Below are 24,644 nucleotides of genomic sequence, written 5' to 3'. Positions count from 1 at the left end.
TTTCTTGATAAAAAATATTTTAATGAAATACTTGGATCTAACATGTAGGGTGCAGTAATTCAGTAGTAAAATGAATCGCATAAACAATTAAGAAGAATTCAGGTAATTCAGAATAAACATTCTGCAGCACAACTAGATTTTTCAATTCATTGTGAGGGAAAACCTGAGGATTACTAGGTCCATCCCCAGGATGCCTGGGCCCTTGTCAAGGCAAAAGTGAGGGAGGCAGAACTGCCACCCCATGGTACCACCAAGGTCCACGGGTCCTTATGACAGTAAGAGGAGCAGATAAACACACGTGGGCCCAACAGCATGACAGTCACAGTTCACAAAGCCACCCTGACTCAAGGTAGCGACAATCCTCTCTTCAAATCCCATGCAAAGCCCCTGAGCCCTTGAGAGAGGGCCATGCTGGTATTTCTTTGCCATCCCTCAAACAGAAGCCAGCTCCCACGGGGCTCGGTAACCTGTCTTTCACAACACCTCATCCTATGGAAAAGCGCAGTGCAGCCGCCTCAGGGTCACTATTAAGCTACTTCATTCGATTACACTATTTTATCATGGCAAGAAAGCAAGCACAGTTAACATGTGAACATAGTGGCATGGCCTTGTGGTGGTAAAACTTCATATACTAAAACAGCCTGTGAGCCAGGTTGTCAGTACCTGATACTGATGAGAAGAACAACTGAAGAACAGACAATCTGAGTGTGGTGAAGCACACCTGTAACTCCAGCACTTGGGAGGCGGAGGCATGAGGATCCCTGTGAGTTCTAGGCCAGTTACATAGAGTTGCCCAGGCTGGAGACCCCCTGCAACAGGATTAGGGAGGGAGAGAGAGAGACAAAGAGCAAGAGTGAGAGCAACAGAGAGAGACAGAGAGAGAGAGAGACAGACAGACAGACAGAGTAAGTGACAGAGACAGAGGGAGACAGAGACAGAGAAAGAGACAGAGCTAGAGAGACAGAGAGAGAGAGCTCTTGAAGCTTGAAATAACACCAGGAGAGGCTGAGCTGTTGGCTTACTTCCTGGAGAGGAGTGTCTTTGTGGATGTGGTTATAAGCCAGACATTAGGTCTCAAGTATATCCCAGGCTGGATTTGATCTTGATAGCTGAAGTCTTCTGCCCCAGCCTCCCAAGTCACTAGGACTGCCGGCACCTCCCTATTCTTGGGTGTCTATTTCATGGAGCAAAGCTGACTAAGGTAGATCACGTCATTTGTAGTAAATTCCCATTTCCTTTTCTTGACTCTGAAATGCAGCATTCGTTTGCTGGGAGAAAACCCAAGGCCTCTGTGATGTGGGGTTAGGGCCATGGCTGCCTTTCCCAAGCAGACGATTACATTCTGCTTGTGGAATGCATTTGACTTGATCTAAGGAGCCCCTGCCTTCTGCTGAGTGGCTGCTCCCTCAAATGGAGTCCTAGAGTGGGCGGCTGAACCCCAAACCCACACAGAAGTAAATGTCCTAAAACAGTGAGCTGTGAGTTCCGTATTCAGCAACAGTTCAGGCAAAGCCTACACACTTCCTCTCTCAGAGCTGGGTAACAGGTAAGTCAAAGACCACTAAGGTCCCAGATAAACATATACCTGTTTTAGTATATGAAGATACACTTTTTCAGGTGGTCCACAGGTTGAAATTTACTAATACAGTGTCAAGTGACTGTGGTAGTGCATTGCTAGAATGCCAGTTTTCTAGGGGGCTGAGGCAGGAGGATCAAGTTTCAGCCCAGCCTGGGCAACTCAGCAACTTGATGAGATCCTATCTTAAAATAAGAAATTAAAAAAAAAAAAAAAAAAAAAGGGCTCAGAGAGCTCAGCACAATGGCCCTGGGTTCAATGCCCAGTACTACAACAAACAAACAGTTCCTGTGTGGATTACTGGAACCGAAAATCATTTTCCAAAATAATAATTTGCACGCAAAATGTAACTTACTTTATAACAACTGATAAAGACAACAACAGGTCAGGTGTGGTGGTGCATGGCTGTAACCTTACTACTCAGGAGGCTGAGGCAGGAGGACTGCAGGAAGTTCTAGGACAGCCTGGGCTACACAGTGAGTTCAAGAATGCCCTGAAGGACACAGTGAGACTCTACCTCAAAACAATAACTGACAAAAAGAATAAAACTATGCATACATTACGACTGATCAAAGAAAATAAGGTATAATATTTCAAAGAAAAGCCTACTATTTCAGCTTAGGGAAATCTCTATTTGTTATTAATCCAAAGAACAGATTTCACGAGCTATTATCCAATGAGCGCATCTTTTCAAGTTTCACTTTATTCCAATAAGAATACTGAAAACATCACACTGTCCATAAATATGATCAATAGCTCCTAATTAATAAAGAGCTGTACTGGACATGGCAGTACATGCTTGTAATCCCAGTTGTTAAGGAGGGTTCCAAGTCTGAAGCCAGCCTTGGTAAGTTGGCAAGACCTTGTCTCCAAACAGAACTGAAAATGGGCATGGATGTCACTGTACATCAGCATTGCCAGAGTGTAGCCAGCATTATGTATGTGTGTGCTCAGAAGTATGTGTGAGGGGAGAAAGAGACACAGAGAGAACAGAAGACAGTTACTCATAACCCCACTACAAATTATACCAGCTGCTGACACTCTGGAGACTTCTCTGCATCCTGACTGACAAACGCAGAAATGCACACAAGTATTACAATCAAATGCTGGGACCTTGTGAATGTCCAAAACTGCGCCTACTCCTCAGATATCAGACCAGGTGTCTTTTCTATGACTAAGACATTCCCCTCTTAAGAGTACACAGTCACTTTAGTGTTATTTAAAATGACCGATTCTATGTTAGAGTGTTAACTGAAGCTAAAAAGCAATCACAGATTAGGAGAGTTCCCCAAACATTGCAAATTCATTTCACTTGAAACTTGCTATTTAAATGACATATCAGAGAAAAATATCCAAAAACTGCAAGGTGCAAATCATTGCTGGTCTTCAGCATGTGGCAATCCTCTTGTTTCAGCCTCCTGAGTGCTCAGATCAAAGGCACACATGGCAACACCTGGCCCAGTGGAATTCTTGTTAGATTGTGGTGAGATCCTTTTCAAGCTGCAGAACAGTTTCCTTGAGTGCTGGATCTGCTGCCCAGTTAACTTTACTCCCCAAAATGATGTTCTATAATTAAAAATAAAAAGAAAAAACAATTCAACAAAACTTTAAAATGTAAGCACTTTAAAATTTTAACAAGGTTTTTCTTAAATAATCCCTTCACTAACCTTATGTAATTTTTTAAAACAATTAACAAAGTTTATTAGCTCTGTATTCAAGAGAAAAGAGTAATACACTATTTTTTTTGTCCACGAATTCAACTCAGGACCTCACTTACCTGTATTCCCTGCGAGTGATACACTTTTGTCTTCATTTCCATTTACAAGAGGCTTCAGCAGGGTTAAGCTATATTTATATGTTTGCAAATACCTCATCAATTTCCACGGACAATTTTTGCTTCTTTCATCCGTAGGCCGAAGGGTGGAACCGATGGTCTTCACACTTGAGTTGCATCCCCAGCCCTTTGTGTGGACAAACATGGACCTCCACAGCCATCTCAGTCAGCCATCTTTCTTTTCTTTTTCTTTCATCTATCTTTCTTTCTTTTGTACATACTTTCTGTTTTGGTCAGTAATGTCTCAGAGGAAAAATGTTATGGCAATATTTACTAGAGTTTACTTGGACCAGTCATCATGCTGATATTTCTCTCTTTGTGATGGGGTTCGGATCAACCCCATGTCCTTGAGCACCCACTTGAGCTAAATTCCCAGTGGCAGCAGTCACCTTCTTAGCTGCCACTCTCATCCAGGTCCACTCCGCCCTCAAACCTGGAGGCTAAAGATGTACACCAACCTGCCTCCAGAGCTGTAGAAACATGCCAGTTCTAAATCCTAATGATTAACCACGATGACAATTGAGCCCCTAAACGCTGACTGTACATGAATATTACATATGTAAGTACAGCAAATATCAGTAGACAATTATAATTTGTGCAATGCTGGGACTGAATTCGGGGCTTCAACAATGCTAGGCAAGTGCTCTCCAGTGCGGCTATGTACTCAGTCCTTATACTGAATTATCTTATGATCAAAGACTAACATGACCTATGGTAAGGTAATCACATCAGTTGTGTTTTTAAAAGGTCTTTATCCCTCCTTTCCTGATTTATACAAATGTTACCTGGAACACGTGTTGAATAACTGTAGCAATCTCCATCTCTGTTTGTAGGATTTGTTGCATGGTCTTTATCTTGTCTGAATTTCCCATACTGTTCAGCTCCTCTTTCCGTTTCTTCTTCTCAGTTTGTATTTCTAAAAGCTTATTTTCTGAAGCATGTTTTAATTCTGTTATGTTCAAATAAAACAATATGAGAATTCTATAAACAAAGATCTTGAAAAAGTAAGCAGCAGAATTATTTCCTAATTATTTCAGACAGCAGAAAAATCTGAATTAATAGCAGCTAGGTTGTACATTCTATTTTGATCTAAAAATGACTTCTCAGTACAAAGAACAATACTTTTTGGCAGTGCAGATCAAATCCAGGAGTGCTTTTGCACTTCCCTTCTTCATGCCTACACCATCACTCTGTTACATTTTTCTGCAGTGCTGGGGACTTCACCTTGGGCCTTCAAAGGGGGCTACTTTCTCAGCACTGTTGTATTTGGAGACAGGGTCTTCCCAAATTGCCTAGGGTGGGTTTGAAGTAGGGATCCTTCTGCCTCAGCTTTCCCAAGGGCTGGGATTACAGGTGTGTGCCACCGCAGCTGGCTCCAGCTTAATTTGTTCATTTTGAGACAGGCTCTGGCTACATTGCTGAGACTGGCCTCAAACTTTTTGATTTTCCACCTCTACCTCCTAAACAGCTTGGATTAAAGGTATATGCCAGTAATCCCACTTATAATATTTTAATTCCCTCAGTGAAATGATCAGGACATTTATGTGTGATCATGACAGTTGTCTATAACTGCTGCAAGTGGCATCATATAAAAGCTCCTGTCTGCTTTATTATAAATGGTACAGCTAACCTGAATTTTAATGAAAATACTGACAAACACTTTCAACCATTTTCAATTTTAAAGAGAATTTAAAAACCCATAAAAAATACAGAAGTTCAAAACAAGATAGGAAATTAACATTGCTTATTATATTGCATATTGTGGTCTTCAAGATAGTTGCTGTGATTACCAGATGCAGGACTACTCCAATAGAAGCAGTTAATGTTCCTTTCGATGAACTATGATCATTAGTAGTAGAACGGTCTTAGGTATCTGTGTGTGTACACACATATGTATATATGTAACTTTTTCCTTCCTTCTTTTTTCCTTTTCCCTGTCCCATTTCTTTCCTCTTCAGCAATTTCATTCTCTTTCAGAATATGCGTTATACCTTTTGGATCTTATTTACTCTTTCAGTTTCTTACACTAGGGAGACAACATGCTGTTTACCCATATTGGTCTGTTTTATTTCACTTGTAAGTATAAACTCTAGTTGCATCATTTACCTATAAAAGCCTTTAATTGATCCATCTTTATAGCTAAGGAATACTATCTTGTATTACGATACCATATCCTAGGGCCAGGTATTAAGCTCAGCAGCACAACTGCCTGCTTGGCAAACATGAGGTCGTGAGTTCAACCCTCACTATGAAAAAGAAACAGAAAATACATTACATTGTTTTTATGCTTTTTGCAGTTGATGAGCATTTGAGTAGGTTCAAAGATCTATTACAAATTGTGCTGCTATAAAAATGGATGAATATATTTCACTGTGTTATGATGTTTGGTTTTTTTTTGAGAGAGGGTCTCACTATATTGCCCAGGCTGGAGTGCAGTGACTATTCACAGGTGCGATCCTACTACTGATCAGCATGGGAGTTTTGACCTGCTTCGTTTCTGACCCGGGCCCATTCACCCCTCCTTAGGCAACCTGGTGGTGCCCCGCTCCCGGGAGGTCCCCATATTGATGCCGAACTTAGTGCGGACACCCGATCGGCATAGTGCACTGCAGCCCAGAACTCCTGGACTCAAGCGATCCTCCCACCTCAGCCTCCCAAGTAGCTGGGACTACAGGCTCTCACCACCACGCCCGGCATGTTATGATGTTTTTAATTCTTCCAGGAAAACACCCAGTAGGCCAACAACTTGGTTGAATGGGACCTCTAGTCCTAGTTTTTGGAGGAACCTCCGCTGATTTCCAGTGCTTGCACCCATTTACATGCCTACCAATGGTGGCAAAGGATGTTTTACCCCACAGCCCCACCAGTATTTATTACTCAGTGATTTTTTGATGATAGCCATCACTTCTGGAGTGAGACAGAATCCCAGGACCTCAGGTTTTTCAATTCTTTATATGTTCCAGATGACCTTTGTCTGAGAACAGTTGGCTAGATTTTTCCCAATATGTGAGTTTTCTTTTCACTCTGTTGGTGACTTATTTTGCTGTGATTAAAAACTTTGTAATAAGATGAAATCCCAGTTGTTGATCCTTGAGGTACTTCCTATGTAGTTAGTTTCTGTTCATGAAATCCTTGTCTACTGCAATGTCTTCAAGACTTCCACCTAATTTCTCTTCTAGCAGACTTAGTGTTTCTGTTTTAACACTTAAATATTTGATTCATTTTTAGTTTAGTTTATTACATGGTGATAGACATGGTTCTAGTTTTAGTCTTCAGCATATGGGAAAAGTTTTTCAGCATCATTTATTAAAGAGACTAACTTTCTTCCACTGAACATCTTTGGCTCCTTTCTCAAAGAGTGTGGCTGAGTGTAGGTTGTGTCTGTATGTTTTCTGTCCCAATGATCAAAGTCTGTTTGCCAGTACCACGTTAATTTCATCACAGTAGCTTTGTAGTATAACTTCAAGCAGAGATTATAACGTCTCCTGCCTTGCCTTTGTAGCCCAGCATTGCCTTTGCTATTCTAGGTCTCTTTTGGTTCCAGATGAATTTTAGGAATATTTTCTCTAGACCTTTGAGGTACACTAATGGTATTTTGATCAGGATTGTATTAAACCTATATAACAGTTTTAGAAATATGGCCAATATTGGTTCTGTCTATCCATAAGCAAAGGTATCTTTCCATTTTCCAGTATCATCTTTGATCTCCGTTTTCAAAATACTGTAATTCGTAATGTATAGATATTTCACTACCTTTGTTAGAATGATTCCTAAATATTTCAAATTTTTGGATACTATTTTGAAAGGTGTTGTTTCCCTGATTTCTCTTTGAGTTTTTTTGTGTGCATGAAGTCTATTGAATTTTGAATGCTGACTTTGTATCCAGGTACATTACAGAATTTATTAAATCCAGATGTCTTTTGGTGTCTTCCAAGTAGAGTATCATGTGGTCTGCAAATAATAACTTCACTTCTTTCTTTCTTAGCCTTATCCCTTTTCTTTCTCTTGTATAATTGCTCTGGCTGTTTCCAGAACTATATTGAATAGGAGTGGTCATAGAGGACATCATTTTAGTCTTGATTTTGGATTGAAAGCTTTCTGTTTTTTTTAATTAGTACGATGTGGGCCATTAGTCTGTCATAGATGGCTTTTTATTAGATTGAGGTAAAGGTCATGTATTCTAATTTTCTGTAGGTTTTTATCATGAATGAGTGTTGGACCTTATCAAATGCTCTTTCTGCATCCATTCAGATAAGCATGTGGTATTTCTCCTTGGTTCTGTTAATGTGGTGTATATTTATTGATTTGTATCTGTTGAACTATTCCTGCATTCCTGGGATGAACCAGACTTGGTCATGGTGTGCGTGTGCAATTTCCATGATTTGTTTCTCTGACTTTGGTATCAGGGTAATAGTTGCCTCCAGGAATGAGTTAGGGAGAATTGTTTCTTTCAATTTCATTAACGAGTCTGGGGAGTACTGACATTAAACCTTCTTAATTTCTTGTAAAATTCAGCTATCAATCCATCAGGACTTGGGTTTTGTTAGAAAGTTCTTAATGTTTTCAATTTCACTAACTGATATTGAGTTATTCAGATTTTTGTACCTTCTTTTATATCCAGTTTCGGTAATTCATATGCTTCTAGGAATCTGTGCATTTCATTTTCCATCGTCTGAGAGTAAAAGATTTTTAGAGCAGGTATTAAAGATCTTCTGAATTTCCACAGGATTTGTAGTGACTTCACCCTTTTCATTTTTTTATACATGAATCTGAGTTTTTTCTTTCTTTTTGATAAGGTTGCCTAGGAGTTTGTCAATTATTTATTCTTTCAAAGAAATAACACAATTTATGAATTCTTTGTATAGTTTTCTTAGTCTCAATTATGTTACTTTTTGCTCTGATCTCTTCTATGGGCTTGACTTGCTCTTTTTCCAGCAGCTTGGGGGTACAGAATTAAGTTACTTTTGCTTTTCTGATGAGAATTGACTGCTACAAATTTCCCCCAAGGACTCCTTTCACTGCATCCCACAGGTGCCTGTATGTTGTAATTGCATTTTCACGTGATTGTAGATACTAATTTCATCAGTGACCCATTGGTTGTTCAGTAGGGTGCTATTTAATTTCCATGGGTTTATGAAGTTCTTGTGGTTTCCTTTCACAAGCATTTCCAATTTCATTGCACTGTGGTCTGATAGGATGCATGGGATAATTTCAATTGCTTTGCATTTACTTAGGCATGTTCTATGGGATAGTATATGTTCTATTATAGAGAATGTCCTGTACACAGCTTGAGGAGAACGTGCGTTCTGATGTTGGATGAAACACTTTGTGAACATCTATTAAGTCCATCTGTTCACGTTTGATTCCATGTTTATGATTATCTTTTGAAATTTTCCCCTATTAAGTATGTAGTGACCTTCATTGTGTATTGATCATTTGATTTGAAGTTTACATTGTCAGTTTTCTTTTTTTTTTTTACTTTTAGCTTATGGATTTGTTATGGTTGGTACAATGTGTCAACTTCAGTTTAGAAATTTAACCAAGAGACAAAGCAGGGAGCCAGGATTCTGGAGGGCACAGGGGTATTAGGCTGCTGACAATATAAGAGAGAAGAGACTTGTTCCCCTTCCCACTTTTGCTCTAGCTGCTGCCTTGAAATGTTGCTCCAGTGCCATGCTACCTTGCCTTGGAGCCAATCAATTATGGACTGAAATCTCCACAAACTGTGAGCTACATAAACCTTTCCTTCAGGTGGAGTGTCAGATATTTTGTGCCAGCAATGAGAGGAAATTAACCAAGACAATTTCCATTTGAGTGAAATGTGTTTCTTGATACAGCACATTGTTGGATTTTTGTTTCTTGATCCACTCTGCGCATTTGTTATCTTTTCATTGGTGAATTAAGGCCATTTACATTAATGGTTATAACTGGTATGTATTGGCTTATATTTGTCATGTTACCTTACCATTGTTGGTTATCTACTTTTTTCCTGTTTAATTGCTTACCTACAGGGTGATTTTTTTCTGTTGTTTTTCTTGGATTTATGGTCATTTAGATCTTTTTGTAGGCTACCTTTTACCACTCCTTTATTGTTGGTTTGGTGGTCATAAATTTCTTCAGCTGTTTTTTTATTGTACAAGTATCTTATTTCTCAGTTTTCAGACAGTTTGACATGGTATATCAATCAGGGTTGGAAGTTGTTTTCTTTCAGGGCTTGAAATACTTCACTCCAAGCTCTTCTAGACTTGATGGTTTGTGCTGAGGAGCCTACTATGACACTGATTTCCTTGGTAGATGATCTATTTCTCTAACAGCTTTTAATAGTGTGTTCTTGCACTGAATTTGTGGGATCCTGATTATTTTATGTCTGGATATAGGTTTATTTTGGCTATGGCTAATTGAAGTTCTATATGCCCCACTTATCTGATTATAAGATTCTTTTCCCATGCTTGGGAAATTTTCTGCTACTATGTCTGTAAATTCCTTTATTACATTTGTGTTGACTTCTGTGTTTTTGTTAATATCTACAAGTCTTACTGTTTTTTTTTTACATCATCTTGCATCTGAATTGTTATTTCCTGGTTTTTGTTATTTTTAAGTTTTCATTTTGTGATTGCTAGATGCAATACTGTCTTCAAGGTCTGAAAGCCACAGTTTTGCTAGTTTTTCAATGGAATTTTGAATTTCCTGGGTATCTCATTATATCTGTTTCAATGCATTCTAATTCTTTCACATATTGTTCTTCCAAGGTTTCTATCATTTTCCCATGCTCGTCTATGTTTTTGTCTTCTTTAGGTATGGTCAAAAGTCTTTATTTATGGTTATTTCTTTTTAAATCTGAGATTATTTCTGATTTGATTTCCTCTACAGCCTCATGTAGTTGTTTTTACTTTAGTTACTACCATTCCAGGAATTTCAGGTGACTTCCAGTTCTACACTGGTATCACCTAGACCTCAACCATTTTTGTATTTCTCAAAATGTTTTGAGAGTTATACTCCAATTTGAAAATCTAAATGAGACTGTGTTAAGAGCTTGTTCCTTGACATTAACGTACTAAAAGCATGTTGGAATGTAATGGGAAAAAATGAAACATAAGTGGGAAAAAAATGAAAGATCAAAAAAGTGATCAAAATAGATGACCAAGCTAGGCAAGGCAGCATACATCTGTAATCCTAGTGCTTAGAAGGCAGAAACAGGAGGACTGCTGGGAATTTGAGGCAAGCCTGAGCTATATAGTGAGATCCTGTCTCCAACCAACCAATCAACCAAAACAAAAAACAGATGACCAATAGTTAGGCAAGACAGCACACTCCTCTAACAACACAAGATGAGGCAGATGGAACACAGAGGCCATGAGATCTTACCTCAAAAGAAAAAAAAGAAACAGTAAATAAAATTTTAAAAAATGACCCAAATGAAGACTTTTTACTGTAAGGTGATTTTAACAGACAAATTTATGCTTAAAAATAATGAATCATGCTAGTTATTGTTAAATGAAAAAGGAAGTTTGTATTATAGAATAAATGACAATTCTCTCTTTTTTAAGACAAGTCTATTTAAGTATAGGCCGGCTACTTAGTATAGGCTGGACTTAAACTTACTATTATGTAGCATACACTAGTCTTTTTTTTCTTTTTGTCTTTTTCCTTTTTATCGGTACCGGGGATCGAACTCACGACTGCCTGCTTGCAAGGCAGGCGCTTATGCCGCTGAGCTAAATCTCCAGCCCCCTCTACACTAGTCTTGAAATTGCAGATATCTTCTTGTCAGCCTCTCAAGTGCTAGGATTACAGGTTTGCACACCTGGCTAAATGATAAAAATTTTAGAAGCTGCATTGAAGATTATCTCATTAAAGCAAAAGAAAAAAAATTCATCCTCCGAGAGGCTGAGGCAAGAGGATCACAAGTTTGAGCTCAGCCTGGATAATTTCGTGATTTAATGGGAACTTGTCTCTCTATGTATACTTCCAATCTCTAAATTTTCTATAGAGATTATGTATTACTTTCAAAATAATCTTTTTTGTTTGTTTGTTTACTGTTTTATTCTTTGAGATATGCTCTCGCTATTTAGTCCAGGTTGGACTTGAACTCACTGTGCGGCCCAGGCTGAGCTGAACTCATAGTGATCTTTGTGTTTCAGTCTCCTGAGTGCTGGGATTACAAGTGTGCCACTATGCCCAGCAAAATAATCATTTTAATAGTTTTAACACAAAAAAGCAATGTGATGTCATTAACTGAAACAGATGCGGAATCATTTGTACCAGGTAATAATTTACAAGTTATATACATAATGTTTATATAGGCAGGGAAAATGTCCAGAGTGATCTAACAAAACTGCAGTACACACGAAGAAGGTATGATTTTACAATTTTATATTTTATAATTTTCACTTTTTGATTTCTCCCCCTACTGAGAATGTATTGCTTTTGTGATTTATCATTCTACACTTGATCTTAGCCAAAAGGCCGAGAAGCCATTGATTTATCATTCTAAAGCAACAAAAATAAATAAAGCAAAATACATTTCGTATCCTACACTGGGGAACCACTCAGACTGCTCCAAAGCTTAGCGGCATGTGAACAGTGCGACAGTGATGTAACCATGACTTAGCACAGATAAACCCACATAGGCTGGTTACAGCACTGTGTAAGAATGTAAGCATGAGATAACAGCCGTGCAAAAATTCTATGATGAAGATGAAGGCTGCTCTTTTGCTCTGCTCCATGCTACCTGCTACTGTTGCTGGCTTATACACATGTGTTCTACCTGGGGACCTCACCTGCAAACATTTCTCTTGGACCCACTAAACAGGCCAATGTCTACTTTTTAAGCCTTGCTGTGCAGTTCAGCCTGGCCTTCAACTCACATTGTAGGGCAGGCTGGCCTCAAACTCACAGCAATCCTACTGCCTCAGCCTCTCAGGTGCTAGGATTAAAAGTGTGTCACCATGCCCAGAAAAATTTTACGAAATCTTGAAAATGAAGATAATTTGTATCAATTTCTAAGATGTGAAAATGTACCCAATTGTGGTGGATTAATTAATGGTCAACTTGTAACACCCAGTTGCACTGAATCAACAGGGTTCTAGGTATGGAAGGGCCATCTGAGGACTGTAATCTATAGCATAAAAAGAAAACTTCAGGGGAAGACTGTGCTATTGATTCTCCTGGAGAAACTTGTCACATAGGTTTTCCTGATATGAACCTCAGCAGAGCTCAGGTCCTTGCTGTCACTGAGGATGGCTATGGTTCTTTTCAGGGGAGCTCTGGTCTTTACCTTTATTCCTCACTCCAGTTCAGATCCCTCAGCCAGGTAACAAAGTTCCTTCATCCCACTGGCACAGACTTTCTAGTTTCCACCACTGACTTCTGGGCCTTCCCAGTGCGATTCGCAAAACAGACTTCCATGAGACATTGTCATGAGCTCTGTGCTTCCAGTTGGATTTGTAGGGGCACTGTCATGGACGCTAGGTCCTCAGCTGGACTTGTGCAGGACACTGTCATGGGACCCAGCTGGATTCTTTAAGTCTCTAGTATGCGTTCTAGATTGCTTGCACTCTTCTGCATTTGACATTTTGGGTGACTATTATAATTTATCCCCTTGTAAACTCTGACTACAGTATCAACCATAAATGAAAAAGTGTTCTACATACGCAATCTCTTCTTTCTAATATCAAGTAGTTTTTCTTCTAATTCCCAAGATTCCTGTTATTAAAATAAAAACATTTTAAAACATGAGATACAATAAAAACATTAAAGTTGTATTACTTAAATCACTGAGTTTCATCTATTAGTGTTTCTAAAGCTCCAATTTTCAATTTCCCCACCACAGAAAATTAAAACAGTAGTTTAAATTTTAAACAGGATTAACCCTTTTGAAATTTTATTTTAGTTTTTCTTGTTCTCCTTTTTTAAAATTTTCTTTTTCTCCCTGAAATAAAATGGATTTGGGGGAAATAAATAAATAAATTTTAAACGGATAATTTGCAACATTAGTTGAAGATAAGGGTTTTGGAAAAAAAGGAGTGAACTTTAAAGATAGTGAATTCCAGCCATGCTAGTTCCTTTGGGTAGTCTTACTTAATCATATCTAATACCACCTCAAAAAGAAGTTGGCACAGAAATCCTAATAATGCAGAGTTAGTCCAATGTGCAAATTTACCTGTTGTAATTTCATTACTGATTTATTTAGCTTCAATATTTCTTTCATGGTATTCATGAGCACACTGAAAAGGAAACAAAAAATGATTACCTTAAATAATAAATCTACCTCATGAAGCAGAAATTAATTAGCATATGTTTATTTTCATTAAATTCCTGTACTCTAAAACCACCATGATCCTTCCAGTCATGTGGTTTTTTTTTTTTTTTTTTTGTTTTGTTACTGGGGATCAAACTCACAACCTTGCTATTGCCAAGCAGTCACTTTTTTTTTTGGTCTTTTTTCTTTTTATCAGTACCGAGGATCGAACTCACGACTGCCTGTTTGCAAGGCAGGCACTTATGCCGTTGAGCTAAATCCCCAACCCTTAAGCAGTCACTTATGCTGCTGAGCTAAATCCTAGGCTTCTCAGTCAACTGTTTGTTTGTCTTTTTTGAGGCAGGGCCTCTCTATGCAGTTCAGGCTGGACTTAAGCTCACTTTGTAGCCCAGGCTGGTCTCGACCTTGCAAGATTCTCCTGCCTTAGCCTCCTGAGTGCTGGGATTACAGGCGCGAACCACCATGCCCTGCTTCAGTCAGCTGTTAATCCCCCTCTCAACCAACAAATGCTGAGGTTCTAGCAGCCTCAAGGCTCTTTTTTTTTTTTTTCCAGTATTGTGGAGCAAACATGATCTCATGTTTGCTAGGCAGGTGCTTGTGCTGCTGAGCTAAAACCTCCAGCCCAGGCTCATGGCCTTCTGATCCTTATGAAAAAGTGGTCATGTTAGATCTCCACTCTAATGCAAAAATAAAATAACATAAAATAAAATAAAATAAAAATCCCTTGTGCTCTTTAACAGGAAGTCATTATTTAATAAGATCCAAAAAGTCTGATATGTTAAACTTTTATTAAAATTAGAAGTATATTTCTCTAGAAAAAATTTTGATCACAGACAAAAAGGAATATTGAATTAAAGAATATCGAACTATTTCTAAAAATTTCATATCTAGGAAGACAAAAGCCTAATAACTTGCTCATAAATTGCTTTTTAAAAAGATTTTGTGAGCCAGATGTGGTGATTCATGCCTGTAAACTAGTACTAGTAGGCTGAGGCAGGAAGACCACCCCGAGGAGTTCAAGGCCAGCCTGGAGTACAAAGTAAGACTCTGTCTCAAAAAGACAAAAAATGATTTTGTTTTTGCAGTAGTTTTCAGCTCACTGCTGAAATGTAGGCAGAGGTACTGACATTTCTCACATGCCCTCTGCCCTTTCATGTTAGCATAGCCTTCCACTGACACCATTCTCCACTAGAGCAGCACATTTGTTACAATTACTGAATCTACACTGACACTTTGTGTCATTCAGAGGGTCACTGGATTTTGCTAAACACCTGTCCACCATCACAGAGTCACATATAATAGTTTCAGTGTGTCCCCAAAATTTATGTGTTAGAAACTTCATTCTCAATCCTCTTAACAGAATTTGGAGGTGTGCCTTTGAGAGTCCAACAACCATTCATGATAAAAATTCTACAGAAAATTGGAATAGATGGTCTTTATCTTAATCTGATAGGAACCATCTATGATAAACCAACAGTCAGCATCATACTAAATGGACAAAAACTGAAAGCTTTCAAGCTAAAATAAGGAACAAGACAAGGATCTCCACTATCACCACTTATTCAGTATAGTTTAAATATTAGCCAGAACAATTAGATAAGATAAAGAAATAAAAGGAATAAACATAGGAAAGGAAAAAGTTACTTGTTATTTGCAGATGACATGATACTCTACATAGAAGATCCAAAAACTCCGTCAAAGAACTTCTAGATTTAATAACCAAATTATGTAGAATAGCAGGATACAAAATCATCACTCAAAAACCAGTAGCATTCCTATATACAAATAACAAGCTCCTTAAGACTGAAATTAGGGAAATAACACCCTTTTAGAATAGGATTCAAAAAAATGAAATACCTAGGACTCACTCTAACAATGGAAGTAAAAGACTTTTACATTGAAAACTATAGTACACTGAAAAGGGAGACAGAAGAGGATATCAGAAAATGGAAAGATATACCTTATTCTTGAGTAGGAAGAATCAACATAGTGAAAATGGCCATACAGGCAAAATTGTCATATGGAATTAATGCAATCCCAATCAAAATACCATACCATATCCCACGGCAGTAAAGAAAAAAATCCTAAAATCCATACAGAACCTCAAAAGATCCAGAACAGCAAAAGCAATTCTGGACTAGGCAAGAGACATTACTTGAAATTATACTACAAAGCTACTATGATAAAACCAGCATGGTACTGACAAATAAAATAGTGCAATAGGACCAGGGATTTCGCTCAGCAACACAAACGCCTGCCTGTGCAAAGTTGTGAGTTTGATCTCTGGTTTCAAAAAAAAACAAAACACACACACACACACACACACACACACAAACACAGTATAATAGTGCAACAAATAAAATAGTGCAGAAACAACTCCAAATACACTCAGCCACCTTATCTTTTTATAAGTTTTAAAAAATTTATTTATTTTAAAGAGGAAGACAGAATAAAACCAATCAAAACAAACCAGTGCAAGAGATATAGGCCTAAAAACATTATGAAACCAACAACAGTTACCATAATGCCTCTTGATATCTTTAAAACAGCTGCAGATAACTTTAGACATAGTAAAAATCAAATAGAATGAAACAGAATAGAAATAAAAACAAGACAATGAATGCAAGAAAGGACTTCAAACTAAGCCAATAGTAAATCCAAAATTGCTACCATAATACATCTTGCTATCATTGAAACAGCTGTTCCTGCCATCAGATTTGACATAATCAAACAAAAGAGAATAAAACCAAACCCCGAAAAACAATGGAAATGACATAGGACTTCCAAAACAAGACCCCAGGGACTCAGCATGGCTGCACCCTCAGAAAGAGATCCCACCTAGATACCACACTGCATACCCTATTCTCTGAACCCATGATCAGACCAGACCACTGGTCCTAGACCTACAAGGTCAGTGAAACAGCAACGCCCAGGCATCCAATTGCATTTCACCTCTACAGCAATTATCACAGCCTGTGTTTCTCTGGACAAGCCAGTCCCTCAGGGCAAAGGTAGGGGCTGTGGGAAGGTACTTGTTGTCTGCCAGCCAGTGTGCTGGAAGGGGGTGGGGTCTGGCTGTTCCAGTCTGGTGGAGCTCCGCGCACAGCACTGCTTCCCAGACTGGGTTTGCTTCCTGATGTGTCCTTTGTCCCCTCTACGCCTGGTCCATCAATGGCACTGACTCACAGGAAGAGGCCAGGGTCTGGTTACTCCAGTCTGGCAGGGCTCCATACATGGCGCTGTTTCCCGGACTGGGTTTGCTCGCTGATGTGTCCTTTGTCCCCTCTACGCCTGGTCCATCAATGGCACTGACTCACAGGAAGAGGCCAGGGTCTGGTTACTCCAGTCTGGCAGGGCTCCGTGCATGGCGCTGTCTCCTGGACTGGGTTTGCTGGCTGATGTGTCAGCCACCTTATCTTTGACAAAGCAACCAAACCCACTAGAAGAAAAATAGCCTCTCTAATAAATGGTACTGGAAAAGCTGGCTTTTCACATGCAGAAGATTAAAATTAGACTCACATATTACACAGTGCACTAAAGTAAAATGGAAATGGATCTAAGATCTAAATGTTGAAATAGAAATACTCAAACTGCTGGAAGATAGAATGGGTAGAACTCTTGAAGATATTGGTATAGACTAAGACTTCATGGATGAAACCCCAATCACACAGGAACTATTACAAAGAGTCAACATTTGGGATCTCATTTACTATAAGAAACACCAAGCTTGGGAGTGTAGACTGGGTAACATGGCAAAATAAAAACACTGAGTTTGGGAATGTAGACTGATGTAACAACTGTGCAAATCAGTGTGGAGATTGTTCAAAAACTGAAAGCAGAGTTTCCATTCAACCCAATTATTTCCCTTCTTGGTATCTTCCCAAAAGAATTAAAACCATCACACCACAGTGATGTATGCATACCCATGTTTATAGCAGCACAGTTTCAAATAGCCAGATCTTGGAAACACTCAAATTTCCATCGACTGATAAATGGATAGAGATGTGGGCTTTTTTATACAATGGAGTACTACTCTGCCATAAAGAAGAGCTTGAGACACTTTTAAATGGACGTACCTTCAGACCATACTCTTATGGGACATAAATTGGATAGACATGTTCAAATTTGCATGATTTTTCTGGTGTGAGAAGCCAAACACGTATATAATGACCAAAATGGCCAGGTGTGGTGGTACACACCTACACTCCCAGCATTAGGCGGCTGAGGAAGAATGCTGTAAGTTTGAGGTCAGCCAAAGCTATAAAGTGAGTTCAAAGCCAGCCTGAATTGCATAGTGAAACCCAGTTTCTGAAAGAAAAAAAAAAGTATATATCCAAAATATATAATGGATATTGGGAAATGAGAAGAGAACGTTCAAATACGAAGGAAAGACAAGGGGAGTGAGGGTTAAGGGGAAAGGAAGGAAGGGACAAGAAAAAGAGAACAGGATAAAAACAGAAACGAAACTTTTGTAATTAAGGAAGCGAATAGGGATTGAGGGCAGGGAGATGGGTAAACAGGAAGATATATCATGTATAGGTATAAATTCCCTATGGTGAATGTTATCATTATGTATATCTTCAGTGTACCAGTGGGGCACCATGGCGCACACCTGTAATTCCAGCACTTAGGAGGCTGAGGCAGGAGGCTCACTGCAAGTCTGAGGCCAGTCTGGGCTTTACAGCAAGTTCAAGGCTTACCCAGACTACATGGTGAAACCCTGTCTCAAATAACCAAAAAAAAAAAAAAAGTACAGTGATAGAAAAAACATTTTATCTTTTGTATTCTTCAGATGAAGGTGACTGGTAGTGATAATCATTTTTTAAAAAATCATAAAATGAAATTAGTACATAGATACCCCCCACCATTCCCATCCTTTACAAATTCAGAGGAAAAGTGTACCTGCTCTCGGTGTTAATTTTTTCCAGGTCGTTTTTAAGTGCGGCTGAAAGTTGCATCCTGTAAGGGAAAGGCTCATATTATGAAAGGTAACATATTATACATTAAAAGTCATTCCTAACTACAAGTTAAAGATTGATTTCCCTTAAAAGATACATAAAATGTAGGCTGGTTTAAAAAAAACACACTTGCACAGGTTGTGCAATGAGACTGAGAATGAAATCAGGAAACATGAAGGAACTCCTAGATGGATGGGGCTGCATCACATGGCTGTGCGTGGCCTGTCCAAAGCTCTGCAGACTGATCCCACACTTAGCTTGAAGCAGTCTCCACAGGCAGGGCCAGGACAATGCTGAGAACTACAGAGACCAGCGTGGCTAAAAAAAGAGGAGTCAGGGAACACGTGGCCATTTGGACTGGAAACTAAGACATGCTACTGTTCTTTACCCTCTACCTCAAGGAGCTAAGAAACAGGTAATAATAAAAGGTAAATGAGAGAGGCTGGGGATTTAGCTCAGTGGCATAAGTGCCTGCCTTGCAAGCAGGCAGTCGTGAGTTCGATCCCCGGGACCGATTAAAAAAAAAAAAAGTAAATGAGGCCTGAAATACAGCTCAGTGGCAAAGTATCATTCCAAGTACCACACAAACAATAAATCAAAAGGCAACAAAGCAGTAGTAGAGTTATCTCTTCCTTTCTTTTAACTAAAAAAAAAAAAAAAAAAAAACTTTACTTTTTAATTAAATCTACAAAGAAACTGATTCAGGAATGCCAGAAACAGAAAGAAAACTATAATAAAAGACATTTAATCGAGATTATTCAATCAAATTAAAAGTTTATAACCTACTGTGTTTGTCTTAATATACTCCTGAAACATAAGGATGAGGACATAGTATAAGAAAATGTTATCACTCGGTGATTCTGTCATTGTTCAAATGTCGGAGTGGACATAAGCTGAGATGGCTATGTCACTGCATGATGTGATACTACGGCACTGCTCTTTTCTAGGTAGCTTGTTGTCACAGTACATCACTGTAGCTCTGTACCAGCACAGACCAGGATAGATGAATTGAAAAATATAAATGTAAGACCAATAATTGGAACTATTTAATCTGGACGCTTCAGTATATCTAGGTAGTCCCAGCTACTTAGGACTGAGGTAGGAGAATCCCTACAACCCAGGAGTTTGAGGTCAGCCTGGGAACATAGGGAGTCTACATCTCATGGGGAAAAAAAGCAATAATATTTTAAAAACTAAAAAGCCTGATGACAATTCTGTTTCTGGTTTATTACTATAATAAAGAAATCTGTGTAATCTTTTCAACGAACAAATTAGATTTATTTATACACTTCTACTGTCTCAAAAGTTTCCTTACTAACACTACCCTATTTAACTTTTTCCAAGGAAAATATTAAGGAATAATGTAAATTTTCTCTCAAGGTTCAATTTTGTTTCCCCAGACAGGATCTCACTACAGTTCAAGCTGGTCTTGAATGTGTGATTCTCCTGCCTCGGCCTCGTGAGTACTGGTGTTACAGGTGTGCAGCACCATGCCTGCCTCAGAAATTCAATTTTTTGTGACTATTATCTAATCATTATTTCACTTGACTAATTCATTTACTCCAGTTAAAAGAGTCTCTCTACCTTACCCTCACATGCTTTTTACATTGTTCACATGCTTATACCCAAAATGTAAGTTACCTGCTCAATGCAAGACTTTTCATATCAAATGCAATTTTCACCTCTTCAATTTCATTTTCCAGGTCTTTAACTTTACTATTAAAGAAACATAAAAGAATTTCAGCAACATCAGAAAAAGTTACTATTGAAATAAATGTATGAAGAAAAGCTTTGAAAAGAGTAAAATGCCTCTATCTGAAGAGAAGAATTCTATAGACTTGCCATATCAACACAGTTACAGTTCTGGCAAACTACTTTTGGGGGGAGGCATACTGGGAATGAATCCAGAGTCTTCATACTGACCCACATTCCCAGCCTTATTTTATTTTTGAGACAGGGAAGTTGTTAAATTGCCAAGCTGGAGTCAAACTTGGCAATCCTCCTGCCTCAGCCTCCTGCAGTGCCAGGATTATAGGCAAAACTGATGCTTTCTTCTTTTTAAAATAGAATAAAGTTTTAACATTTTCATTATATTATTACATCATAGTGATTAAGCTTTCCTAAAAACGGTTGCCTTCCGAGCTTTTCTCAGTATCTTCAAAGAGGATGCCACAGGATATAATATGCTCGTCATCTATATGAAAATCTCCATACAACAACCTCCCTATATGTTCATGAAAATTATTTAGAAAAATAAAGGGAAGGAAAAGGTAATCAGTGTTATAACAGGAATAACATGATTAAATCTTAGTAAAAACCACAAACAAAACTTTAAAATATGACATACGCTTCCATTTGTTTTTCTTGTATGATTTGATCTGGAGTTTGTTCTTCATCTACAAATAAATAATTTTTTGAAATCAGTACATTTTAGAACAGCACTATTCAAAAGGAATATAAATGTACACCACAAATACAAAAGGTAATATTGTGTATGTCAGCTTATATAATACAAAAGAGAAACATGTGAATTAATTTTGATATACTTATTTAGCTCAGTAAGTCCCCATTATTATTTAATATATGATCAACATAAAATTACTAATGATGTATTCCACATTTCCTTCTTCTATGTGTATTTTGTATTTACAGCTTGTCTAAATGAAGAGCATTTCCTTCTTTTTTTCCAAATCCATTTGATTCCAAGGATAAAAAGAAAGGAAAAAAAAAGAAAACTGTAACAAAGTCGAGTGTGATGGCACTTGCTTATAATCCCAGCACTTGGAAGCCTGAGGCAGCAGGATTGTTGCAAGTTCCAGACCAGCCTAGGCTACAAAGTGAGCTCTAGACCAGGCTGAACTGCACAGTGAGACCCTACAAAGGGGCTGGGGGATAACCATGTTTCAAGTTTTAATAGCCATACAGAACTACTGGGTACCAAAGTTTTTATGGGGAGGGCACTGAGGATTGAACCCAGGGCCTCACACACGCTAAGCAAATGTTCTACCACTGAGCTATATATCCTCAGCCTGTGACAACCATTTTAGGATGACAGAAAATAGCTGGGTGTGGTGCAGCATTATAATTCCTATAATTCCACCATCTAGGTGGCTGAAGCAGGTATATTTTGATAAATTTGAGGCCAGCATAGGCTACAGAGTAAGTTCAAGGTCAGTCTGAACCACATAGGGAGACCCTGTCTCAAAACAGAGAAAGTTCCCAAAATGACAGAAAATGAAACGGAGTAAAAAACCTAGTAAGACATTTAATGTCAAGAAGCCAATTACAAAAAAAAAAGCCAATTACAGGCTTGTTAGCCTATAGTTGGCAATAAGCAATTAGAAATAAAATTTTAAAATTATAAAAACTGGCATGTAAAACCATAAGGGTAATTTTTTAAAAAGTATGTTTCTCTACACTGAACCCTACTAACTACTGAAATGGGTAGATATACTATGCACACATGTCATGAGAATCCATACTGCTAATATACACAGCGGTCTTCCTCATATCAGGACACAGATTCCAAATAAAACCTAGTCAAAATACGTCTGTGGGACACAGAAAAAAAAAAAAAAGTCCAGTACTTTGTATGGTAATGGAAATGTTTCATATCTACACTGCCCAATAAGGTACCTAGTAACTCCCAGCATTCTGGGAGGCTGAGTGAGAAGAATCACAAATTAAGAGCCCAGCCAGGGTAACTTGGTTACTTAGTGAGATCCTGTGTCAAATTACAAAATAAAAATACACGGCTAGGGATATAGCTCTGTGTAGGTAGGGATGTAGCCTTGGCTTTGACCAAGGGTACCACAAAAAAAGCAGGTATAAGGTAAGGTGTTAAACCATCTCAGAGCAACCACTCCCACCATTCGATCAGGCCATCCTTCCTTCCTCACAGCTAAGATAATTACCCTACATTTTTTTCAGTGTTTTGCTACACTACAATATAGATAGATGTTTTCTAAAGTTGATTTTCTTTCCCATAGGATACTGTTCATTATCAAACTCACATAAGCTTATTTGAAAATGAAACTACTTACTTGCATCAATCATCGATTTATATTCTAAGAGTTGTTGCTTTATCTGTGCTCTCAGCCTGTAAATAGAACATAATGTCATATAGCTATAGAGGTATTATCATCATACAACGAACTAATTTTTGGTTTCGCAAGCTGACATAATGCAATGGGCATAAATAATGAAAACTAGCATAAAGTCTTCTAGTCAAGTCTCATTTCATTAAAGAACTCATTTTAGAAGGACACAAAGTCCAGGTGTGGTGGCGCACCCCTGCAATTCCAACAATGTGGAGGCTGAGACAGATATATTATTTCCAGTTTGAGGCCAGCCTGGGCTAGAGTGCGTTGGAGGCCAGCCTGAATTGCAAAACAAGAACCTGTCTTGAGGAAAAAAAAAAAAAAAAAGCACAAAGAACGTTCTTATTATCAGAGGAAGACACAAAATGGAACACAGTGGGAAAACGTCATGTAGTCTGTCTTGTAGTTCAAGGCTAGCCCAGGCTAGCCTGAACTCCCCATTGTCCTGCCTCATCCTACAGGAAGGAATGTTTACAGATGTTTGTTTATTAGCCAAGACCTTTTAAAACGACAAAACTAAAAATACAATCACAATGCTTTTAAAAAGTTCCCTTACTATGATTTAGAAAAAAAGTCTGCAAAAAGATTTTTTTTCCTGTAAAGGTCCAGCTGTCAAATAGTTTAGGCTCTGGGCCTCTGACATTCTAATTACTCAGCTCTGCTCTGCTGTTGTAGCAGGAAAGCTGTGCTCCAACATGGACACCGACAGTTATAGTCATATAATTTGTGTTGTGAAATCTTGTGACACACCCCCCCCCCCGCCTCACTCGCCCATCATTTAAACAATGAAAAGTACTCTGAGTGGCCCACAAAACAGTCATAAGGCGGCTTTGGCTCGGGGTCTGGGTCAACCCACTGGTTTAGAAGACTAATGCTCCCACCGCTTGCTTAGTGCAAAAACAAAACCTTCGAGGGTTCTGGGCAGGCAGCTGGGGAAACAACCTGAGCAGCAGCGCTAGGCGGCCCTCGCTGCGCGGCTCCCCGGCGCCGGCTCCCAGCGGCGGCCCGCCCGCCCCTCCACAGTCCGCGGAGCAGGAGTCTGGCGAGTCGTCCGCCTGCGGCTCCATCGCTGGCCTGGCTGCGTCAAGAGATAAGCAAGGTCAGTAGGAGGATGCCCGAAAGACGCCACTTTTCCCGCCACAGGATCGCCGCCAGGAAGTAGCCCGCGTGGCCCGCCCCTTCCGCCCTCGGCCACGCCCCTTCCTCCCTGCTCCAATCACCCGAGTTGTTTGCTTTCTGGCCTTTCCTTTGCTCCGGCAGGATAGATTGTGGGCCTCTAGTAAACTGGTGCAGCGCAGTGCTTAGCATGGGTTGGGTTGCTCAGCATCAAAACAAAACTTTGCCCCCTAGGAAAAACAAAACAAAACGCCGAGCTTTAACGCCTGTTACAGCCTGTTGGGGGAAACTCCGACCTAAATGGCTATGAAGGAGAGCCAGGCCCGGCTTGTTGATCTCCCTCTGTTGGTTTAGCGGAAAAAACGCGAAGCCAGAGCTCAGGTGTCCCTGCGGACAAGTGAGAAGCTGAACCGGCGTCGGAGCCGCGCGCCGCTTCTGAGGCCGGGGCGCCCCCACGTGTCTGTCTGGTGACGCCGCAGATCACAAGCGAGCCGCAGGCGGAAGTGAAGAAAATGCTAGATATGCAAATACCTGAACGAAGTTTTTTATTCTAGTCCTTCCTGTAAAGACCACTCTGTCCTCCATGAGCACAGCGCCTGGGAATTCTTGCAACATGAGGGGCCTGGATTCTTTACGGCAGATTCCGAAACCAAGCTGCGCACCCAATGCTGATTATCAAAGTTGAGTACCCTCTCTGGATCACACTTAAAATTCAGGACACAGTAGGATACAAGATAGACGCTAAGTCGGATATTCTTGAAATACTTTGTTTTCTCTCAGTTTTGTTTTATAAAAACGA

The 24,644-nt window shown here is 39.2% G+C and overlaps 1 protein-coding gene across 2 annotated transcripts; it reads right to left on the bottom strand.

Annotated features, from left to right (window-relative positions):
• Cenph (centromere protein H) lies at positions 1-24,644 on the bottom strand. Of its 2 annotated transcripts, none has more exons than XM_005000286.4 (10): positions 23,950-24,644; positions 23,672-23,807; positions 22,673-22,728; positions 20,977-21,025; positions 20,271-20,345; positions 18,574-18,630; positions 13,573-13,636; positions 13,064-13,115; positions 4,196-4,359; positions 1-3,142 (listed from the first exon to the last, which is right to left on the bottom strand). In XM_005000286.4, exons 1-10 carry the CDS (start codon positions 24,035-24,037, stop codon positions 3,050-3,052), a joined length of 834 nt encoding a protein of 277 aa, XP_005000343.1. In that variant the 5' UTR covers positions 24,038-24,644; the 3' UTR covers positions 1-3,049. The 2 variants fall into 2 exon arrangements, with proteins under 2 accessions (XP_005000343.1, XP_063114358.1); XM_063258288.1 differs by lacking the exon at positions 1-3,142 and adding an exon at positions 3,158-3,537.

The sequence above is a fragment of the Cavia porcellus genome, unplaced genomic scaffold, assembly GCF_034190915.1.
Source record: "Cavia porcellus strain 051 isolate PalLab524CR breed Dunkin Hartley unplaced genomic scaffold, mCavPor4.1 scaffold_11, whole genome shotgun sequence".
Lineage (NCBI taxonomy): Eukaryota > Metazoa > Chordata > Mammalia > Rodentia > Caviidae > Cavia > Cavia porcellus.
The sequence above is the reverse complement of the archived record's forward strand: the minus strand, read 5'-3'. Positions and strand labels throughout refer to the sequence as shown.